Source organism: Pongo abelii, chromosome X (assembly GCF_028885655.2).
Source record: "Pongo abelii isolate AG06213 chromosome X, NHGRI_mPonAbe1-v2.0_pri, whole genome shotgun sequence".
NCBI classification, from domain to species: domain Eukaryota; kingdom Metazoa; phylum Chordata; class Mammalia; order Primates; family Hominidae; genus Pongo; species Pongo abelii.
In genome coordinates, this window is record NC_072008.2 from 49070886 (window position 1) to 49080401 (window position 9516).

Consider the following 9516-nt stretch of genomic DNA (forward strand, 5'->3'; position numbering starts at 1 on the left):
GATCGCACCACTGCACTCCAGCCTGGGCGACAGAGCGAAACTCTGTCTCAAAAAAAAAAAAGACCACCCTAGCCAACATGGTGAAACCCCATCTCTACTAAAAATACAAAAATTAGCTGGGCGTGGTTGTGCGCGCCTGTAGTCCCAGCTACTCAGGAGGCTGAGGCAGGAAAATCACTTGAACCCAGGAGGTGGAGGTTGCAGTGAGCCAAGATCACGCCACTGCACTCCAGCCTGGCGACAGAGTGAGACTCTGTCAAAAAAAAAAAAAGCTCAGAAGTCAGGTACAATAGTGCTCCCCTGTAATCCCAGTTACTCAGGAGGCTGAGTTGGGGAGAATGCTTGAGGCCAGGAGTCAGCCTGGGCTCATCTCTTAAAAACAACAATAACAACAACAAAACCAGCAACAAACCACCTCAGAGACAGACCCATATATCTGTGGAACTTGATACATGATAGAGGTGGTAAAACACACACAGGGATGGGACAGATTGCTTAATAGATGGTGATGGGGCATCTGGCTCATCACACAGAGAAAAATAAAATTGGAGCTCTATCTCATATCATATACAAGGACGAACTCTACATGGATTAAAGACCTAAATGTGGCCAGGCGCAGTGGCTCATGCCTGTAATCCCAGCACTTTGGGAGGCCGAGGCGGGCGAATCACTTGAGGCCAGGAGTTCAAGACCAGCCTAGCCAACATGGCGAAAACCTGTCTCTACTAAAAATGCAAAAATTAGCCAGGCGTGGTGGCACACACCTGTAATCCTAGCTACTCAGCAGGCTGAGGCAGGAGAATCGCTTGAACCCAGGAGGCGGAGGTTGCGGTGAGCCGAGATAGTGCCATTGCACTCCAGCCTGGGCAACAAGAGTGAAACTCTGTCAAAAAAAAAGAAAGAAAGAAAGAAACTGTAGGGGAACATTTTGTGACCTGGGGAAGAGAATGATTTCTTTAAAAGCACAGACCAGGCCGGGCATGGTGGCTCACGCCTGTAATCTCAGCACTTTGGGAGGCCGAGGAGGCGGATCATGAAGTCAGGAGTTTGAGAACAGCCTGACCAACATGGTGAAACCGCGTCTCTACTAAAAATACAAAAATTAGCTGGGCATAGTGGCACACGCCCGTAATCCCAGCTACTCAGGAGACTAAAGCAGGAGAATCACTTGAACCTGGGAGGCGGAGGTTGCAGTGAGCTGAGATCACGCCACTGCACTCCAGCCTGAGCGACAGAGTGAGACTCCGTCTCAGAAAAAAGCACAGACCATAGGGGGAAAAATGATTATATCAAAATTATGGATCTTTATTCAACTAAGTTTACTGCTTACAAAGTTAATAACACAAATGCCAGAGCTGGAGAGGCTATTTCCAACACCTAAGGGATTAATACTGAGACTATGTGAGGAATCCCTGACAATCAACAGGAAGATAAATATGGGAATTACCCCAACAGGAATATGGATGTACTGTATTCTGTATGTTAGCAAATTTGGTCTGTGTTGGGCAAATTCATTCTATGGATAAGAAATTTAGCCTCTGAGGGCAAACTAACTTATTCTTCGTTGATGTGGTGCTCAGAAGTGAAAAATCTGTCAAATCCATTTATTGTAAAGGTGGCCAAGACACTGAAGACCAAATTGTGAACAGTGGGCTCAGACACTACTTGATTGGGATAAGTCTATTGTGTATTGTGAAAGTCCCTTCTGTGAATCAAGGGCTCAGTTACTTTTTTTTTTGAGACTGAGTCTTGCTCTGTCGCCCAAGCTGGAGTGCAGTGGCATGATCTCAGCTCACTGCAACCTCCACCTCCCGGGTTCAAGCGATTATCCTGCCTCAGCCTCCTGAGTAGCTGGGACTACAGGTGCCTACCACCACGCCCGGCTAATTTTTTTTTTGTATTGTTAGTAGAGACAGGGTTTCACCATATTGGCCAGGGTGGTCTTGAACTCCTGACCTTGTGATCTGCCCACCTCGGCCTCCCAAAGTGCTGGGATTACAGGCGTGAGCCACTGCGCCCGGCAAGGGCTCAGTTACTTTCGAAGAGAGCAAAAATTGCTCTGTGGATTGGGATTTACAACCTCTGAAGATCGTAGCATCCTGTTTTGTTTTGTTTTGTTTTGTTTTCACCCAGGCTGGAGTGCAATGGCGTGGTCTCAGCTCACTGCAACCTCCGCCTCCCGGGTTCAAGCGATTTTCCCGCCTCAGCCTCCCGAGTAGGTGGGACTACACGCACGTGCCACCACACCCGGCTAATTTTTTTTTTGTATTTTTAGTAGAGATGGGGTTTCACCATGTTGGCCAGGCTGGTCTCGAACTCCTGAACTTTGGCCTCCCAAAGTGCTGGGATTACAGACGTGAGCCACCGCGCCCGGCCAGCATCCTGTTTTGTAAAAGCCATCTCAGGCAGTCTATTGGTGGGAAAATTAAGGGGCTGGCTTCACACCAGCAGTCAGACAAGGGTGAGGGCTGAAGTCAGAGATGAGATGGAATGACGCCAGGGAAAAGGGTCCCATGACAGGCTGCTAGATGTTGAGCACAGAGGAGAAAGAGTAGGAGTCAGGGTCAAACCTTAAAACGTTGGATCTGACATCATGGACTGTGAAGGGTGATGACATCAGTGACGGTGGGGGATAAAATGTCAGGCCTTTAAAGGGTATGAGGTTAAAGAACTAGGTGAAAGAGGTTAACATCAGAGAATGGCAGGGACCTAGAGGAAGACGACTACGATGGTGAGGAAGACATCAGATCCAGCGGGGGAAATAATGGCAAGGACGGGAGGATGATGTCAGGGACGGCAAGTAGTATGAGACTGAGAAGGTTCCTTTGTGGAAGGGATCAAGGCAGCTCAGCCGGTTGTGGGGGGGATGCTGACGTTTAGGGTGCACCAGCTGTGCAAAAGTCGACCCCATTTCCGGAAACACCCCATTTCGCAGAGAACACTGCTCCCTTCGCTTTGCTGTCCCTTCCTCTCCCCACCACTCCGCCCCTGCTGGCCTCAGCCAATCAGCACGCACGCCGGGACGCGCAAGGGGAACGTTCCGGGCGTTCTCGCTACGTACTCTTTATCAATCGTCTTCCCGCGCAGCCCCATCCCTGTTTTCTGTGCTCCTTCGAGCTTGCTGTTTGTCCGGGTTTTTTACGTTTTAATTTCCAGGTAAGTTGCGTATGCCCTGCGGGACGGCGGCTCCTCGCCACATACGCGCCACGCCGGCCGTGACCGGGGAATAGCGAGTGGGGAGAGTAATGGCCGCTGACACGTAGGCTTGGCTTTCTCTGGGGCGGGCGGGTCCCGTGCTCGGAGGTGAAACATTTCGGTTGGTGGGAGGCCGGCGCGCTGTATCTGAATGTGAGGCCTACCGGGAGGGACTGGTGGCGTCGGTGGTGGCAGTGACCACGCGACAGCCGACACTTGCTTTCCTTATCCCACGTGGCCGCCGCCATTTTGTTCTGCCGGCGTTGAGGGAACGCAGAGATGTTCTGCGCTTGCGCAGTGGCACAAAATGACGGGCGTGGAGGCTGTGAATGTGAGAGCATGCGCAATGTGGCCCCCTAATGGTGGCTGCGCTGAGCCAGCTCCGCAGATTACCACCTTATTGGCCGCCTTTCTCAGCTTGTCTGTAGTTACCCATATTTTGTTCCTCTTTCTTGTCTATTTTATGTGTTTCTCTGCCTTCCCTCTCGCTGTTTTCTCACGTCTCCATTTTCTTCCTCCTTCCTGCCACCATTCTTGATGTTCTTCCGACAGGACTTGAACTGCCATGTCCTCTGAAGAAGGAAAGCTCTTCGTGGGAGGGCTCAACTTTAACACCGACGAGCAGGCACTGGAAGACCACTTCAGCAGTTTCGGACCTATCTCTGAGGGTGAGACGGGCCAGACTCACAATGGGGGTTGGTGAGAGAAAGTCTGGGATCCTTGCATTTCAAGGAGTATTAACTGAAAAGTTAGGACCCACGCCTCCAAATTCTTTTTCTTCGTCAGCCTATGGTGTAGGCTAAGGATGAGGGGAACCGTCTTCGGGATTGGTGGGAGGGCTCCGTTTTCCCTACCTACGCCATCTCCTTTTCCGGCCACCCTTTGCCACTTAACCTTTGGGGTGCTGACTGGTCCACATTGCTCCATCTTCTCTCCCTCTCACAGTGGTCGTTGTCAAGGACCGGGAGACTCAGCGGTCCAGGGGTTTTGGTTTCATCACCTTCACCAACCCAGAGCATGCTTCAGTTGCCATGAGAGCCATGAACGGAGAGGTGGGGCCTCCTATCTGCAGAGGGACCTTGCCCCCATCTGCGGCTTCCTTCATTCTTTTTGTTTTTCCCTCTGTGTCTGCTCGGGGCAGCGTGGCCACCAAGCCCCGCAGTGCCCACTCACAGGAGCATGACTGCCTTTTGTTCTAGGGGGTGGAGGGCAGCGGCAGACAGAGCCTGGCCGCCTGGGAGGCGACGACTGGTCCTGCATGAGGCCGAGAAGCCACCTGTGGATGGTTGACCTGCCTTGGGCTTAGGTAGTAGAGTCTGCAGACCTGTGGGCCTGGCCCGGAGAGGACCTCGTGAGTCTTCTGACATGGACTCTGAAGCCTCAAACCAAGAGAGGTGTCTGTCTAGCCCTGATAGTCGGGCAGCTTAGAGGAGTGGGGAGGAGAACTCAGCCTGAGTTCAGTCAAGATGTAAGTAGTAGCAAGGGGAACATGGTGCATTCAGGTCATTTTGTGTGGGATTCTATAGCTCCTGATGAAGCCATTCTGGGGTAAAGGAGCTTATTCTGGAACATGGCACCCAGAACCTGGTGCCCAGCAGGAATTTTTGGCCTCTTTTGCCCACTTACCCTTGTCTGCTCTTCCCTCACCATTGCCCTGACTGACTGCCAACCCATCCTCCTTGTGTCTCCCACACTTAGTCTCTGGATGGTCGTCAGATCCGTGTGGATCATGCAGGCAAGTCTGCTCGGGGAACCAGAGGAGGTGGCTTTGGGGCCCATGGGCGTGGTCGCAGCTACTCTAGAGGTGAGTGCAGTGATCGTTTTGATCATGGGGTGAGAGGGAGAGTTGCCTATGTGTGGACAACTGCCATTTAAATATTTTTCTGCTCTAGGTGGTGGGGACCAGGGCTATGGGAGTGGCAGGTATTATGACAGTCGACCTGGAGGGTATGGATATGGATATGGACGTTCCAGAGACTATAATGGCAGGTGGGTAGCCAAGGGCCTGGAATGTTCTGCTATTGCTTTCCTCTCCTTAAGAACTCAGCGCCTGGGTGTTTATGCATACCACACCTTGCTGTTACTAATGTGTGCCTAAAAGGAGTATGAAATTTAGCATTTTAAGTTAATTGTGTGGTCATATAGTTGCGACATGGTAAAGTATACTATATATGTTGTGCTGTGTGGGTTATATAACTATATTGCTTTAACATGTAATACGATTTAATATACTGCGTATAAATTGTATGCCATAAAACTGTTCACTGTGATACTCATATGCTTAACATATCCTGTTTTTGATATGTAAGGTTTACATTATGACCCATACTATAAAACGTGACGCATATAATTAATGACAGTGGTGTATAATGCAGTCCCAGAAAACTTTCTTGTGTTTCTTTTTCCCCCCAGAAACCAGGGTGGTTATGACCGCTACTCAGGAGGAAATTACAGAGACAATTATGACAACTGAAATGAGACATGCACATAATATAGGTGAGACTTGGATATCAGCATTGAGTGAACCTGTTTGTCACACTCTGTCGTGACCCTCTCACCTTTTCTGGCAAGACTGTTCTGCATTTCTGCTGCCCTCATACCTCATCCAGCCAACCTACCAAACATTCCTAGCTAGGCCTTCCTTGCTCTCAGGTGCATGTCAGAGCAAGTTTGCTAGGGGGTGGGATCTGAAAACCCATCTCCTATAAATCTGCTCTTGTGTGGGATGGAGGAAATGAAGGTGTGTCCCTGTTGTCCAACCCTCAGCATCTTCATCAGCTCTAGGAGGTGAGCATGTTGTCAGCTGTTCCTTCTTGACATCACAATTCTCCCCCTCTTGCTGTTCTCAGATACACAAGGAATAATTTCTGATCCAGGATCGTCCTTCCAAAATGGCTGTATTTATAAAGGTTTTTGGAGCTGCACTGAAGCATCTTATTTTATAGTATATCAACCTTTTGTTTTTAAATTGACCTGCCAAGGTAGCTGAAGACCTTTTAGACAGTTCCATCTTTTTTTAAAATTTTTCTGCCTATTTAAAGACAAATTATGGGACGTTTGTAGAACCTGAGTATTTTTCTTTTTACCAATTTTTTAGTTTGAGCTCTTAGGATTATTGGAGCTAGCAATAATTGGTTCTGGCAAGTTTGGCCAGACTGACTTCAAAAAATTAATGTGTATCCAGGGACATTTTAAAAACCTGTACACAGTGTTTATTGTGGTTAGAAAGCAATTTTCCAAATGTACCTATAAGAAATGTGCATCAAGCCAGCCTGACCAACATGGTGAAACCCCATCTGTACTAAACATAAAAAAATTAGCCTGGCATGGTGGTGTGTGCCTGTAATCCCAGTGACTCGGGAGGCTGAGGCAGGAGAATCGCTTGAACCCAGGAGGCGGAGGTTGCAGCGAGCCAAGATTGCGCCACTGTACTCCAGCCTGGGCAACAGCGAGACTCCATCTCAAAAAAAAAAAAGGAAATGTGTATCAAGAACATGATTATCCAGGGGTATTTTCTAATTCAGATCATCAAACTGATTATATAGAAGAGTTGGCTTTAAAATGTTTGCAAATGTCTTTTTTTTTTAATACTGGAAGAAAAAATATTCTGTTGTGTTTCATACAGTGCTTAGGATGTCTTTCACAGAGCTTATTAAAAAGATGAAACCTGAGAACAAACTTCTTTTTTCTTACTCAGCCCAGTTTGCAAATTAAAAATGGGGGCAGAGGTGGGCGGATCACCTGAGGTCAGGAGTTCGAGACCAGCCTGGCCAACATGGCAAAACCCCGTCTCTACTAAAAATACAAAAGCTAGCAGGGCATGGTGGCGGGTGCGTGTAATCCCAGCTACTCGGGAGGCTGAGGCAGGAGAATTGCTTGAACCCAGGAGGCAGAGGTTGCAGTGAGCTGAGATTGTGCCACTGCACTCCAGCCTAGGTGACAGCAAGACTCTGTCTCAAAAAAAAAAAAAAAAAAAATGGGGGCATATCAATGAGAGGGAGGCTTGGAGAATATTTGGTTGGTGGGTGGGCAGGGACTGCCAGAGGGTTAGGTGTACATTGAGGCCTGAGGCCTGCTGGAATTGGGTTTCCTAAACTGGTCTCAGTCCCATTATTCTGAGAACGTAAGCACCTAATCTCATGGCGTGAGCTAATCCCTATCATAAATAGTGGTACCAGTTCATTCCTTCCCCTGAAATGATGGGGGTTGGGGAGAGATGCACTGAACTCATCTTTGTGTATGAGGGCCATGAGAGAGGCCTGGTTTGAAAACAATGCTAGGAGCTCAGATTCCAGGATTTATGTAGGGGCTCTTCTACTTCCCAGGTATTTGACCTCGGGTGAGTCATTTAATTTCAGCCTTATGCCATTTTACATTTTCTGTGGAGGGTTAGATTAATTGACATATAAAGCCACTGAGAAGAGTTGGCAAAGCTCTCAGTCACGGGGATTTGATCTTTTTTGGTGTGTGTGTGTCTTGGGTGGTAAGGTGGTGGTAATTTTGTAATTCTAGCTGGTCTTAGTTCCTCAGTTCTGCTCCCTTTAGTCATGGTTGTTTCTAGTGGCTGTATTGAGGCCCCATGGGTGTTATCCCTCCATTGGTTCTAGTTTGGAACAGAAAAATCTGTTGTATTCATGGCTTTCACCTGGCTAATACTGAGCTAAGTTACCACCAGGTTGCAAACTCCAGGACATTATTGTCCTGAGCTGCCTATTCCCTTGCTGGTGCGTTGTGGAACACCCTGTATTATGAGTCCCAGTCCTGGAGGCCTGCCTCCTGAGTTTCCCAGCTAGTTAGGACAGGCCCCAATATCCCTTCTTCCTGTAACCCAAACAGTCATGAATTTGCTTTGGCAGGTGGATGGAGACTTGGAAACTTCTACCTCACCCACTAAGCCAGGCCCAGGCTGTGGGGCATTGTGGCTAACCCCACCAGGTGGATACTTGGTCTGAGGAGGCATCCTATTCTGGGCCTTTAGGGAGCTAAGGCAGTGAGAATTGGCAGGAGGACTGCTGTGAATGCCTTGTAGGTCGGGGGATTGGAGGGGGTCCTCTGCTCCCTGCCTCTCAGGATAGCAATGTACCTCTCACCCCCAGTGTCAGCTGAGATAGGATCCATAATCAGTAATATTCCTGCAACAAAATGTTCCTAAGTAGAATCAATGAAGACCAAAATTTATTTGTAGAACAACTTTCAACCTGCTCTGCTCTGTTGTGTTTACAATGTGCTTTGTGATCATCCAGCCCAGGGAGTCCCAGTCTCTGGCTGTCTATCTGCTCTAAGGAAGAGAGCCCACAGTTTTCTATAGTGCCATAGTCCGTGATGAATAAAGTTCCAGATTTGAGGTCAACCCGCAACCACCCTTAAAGTGCTTGTTGGTCTCCTACTTTGGTTTGTCTTCAGCATCCAACTGATGCACGTTTGTCAAGAACCCACTGAGGCTAGAAACCCCCCAAACACTCAAGGTACCTTGAGAACATGTATCCCAAGACCTGCAAAGACCAAACACATGGCCTGTGACTAGTTTTCACTTTCAAGCCCTGGAACTTGTCTGTACCAAAAATCTTTCTAAACCATTCACCAAATCTCTTGTCAAGGTCCAGAATAAATTAAGAGATTGGCTTTTGGTTTTCAATTAGGCTTTCAAGTCTTAAGCCCCACCCCTCCTACCCCACCTAGGCAGAAATCACTTCAGATCCTTGCTTCCTAGTTTAATTTCTTCTCTGCCTCAGTTACAACATCCATAAAATGGAAATCATAATACCCACCTCACACAGGGGTTAGGAGGTTTTTTTGTTTTGTTTTTTTTTCAGACAGGGTCTCACTCTGTTTCCCAGGCTGGAGTGCGGTGGCACAGTCTCAGCTCACTGTACCCTCCGCCTCCCAGGTTCAAGCAATTCTCATGCCTCAGCCTCCCAAGTAGCTGGGATTACAGGTGCCTGCCACCACGCCTGGCTAATTTTTGTATTAGTAGAGACAGGGTTTCACCATGTTGGGCAGGCTGGTCCTGAACTCCTGACCTCAAGTGATCTACCCGCCTCGGCCTCCCAAAGTGCTGGGATTACAGGCGTGAGCCACCACGCCTGGCCTAGGGGTTAAGAGTATTAAATGTAAAATCTTAAGAACAGACCAAGTCCATCAAACAGCTCCACACCCTTGTTCCATGTTCTGGATTGGGGAGTTGTGGGGGTGGAGGTGTAGAACTTTTAAAAAGCTTCTTAAAATAAGTTGCTGTGAATACTTCAGGTATATAAAAAAACATTGGCTGACAATAAGCCAGTGTTCTGCCATTCTTGCCTGCTTATCAAGACAAAACCTGCT

General features: G+C 48.3%; 1 protein-coding gene across 1 annotated transcript; it reads left to right on the forward strand.

Annotated features, from left to right (window-relative positions):
* The first annotated feature begins 3538 nt into the window (after positions 1–3538).
* Positions 3539–6670, forward strand: RBM3 (RNA binding motif protein 3). Its single transcript, NM_001131261.1, is given in 7 exon segments — positions 3539–3863; positions 4141–4247; positions 4395–4663; positions 4894–4999; positions 5088–5184; positions 5608–5691; positions 6045–6670. Coding segments are annotated over 3 exon segments (273 nt in total). The 5' UTR covers positions 3539–3760; the 3' UTR covers positions 4458–4663; positions 4894–4999; positions 5088–5184; positions 5608–5691; positions 6045–6670.
* The last annotated feature ends 2846 nt before the right edge of the window (positions 6671–9516 follow it).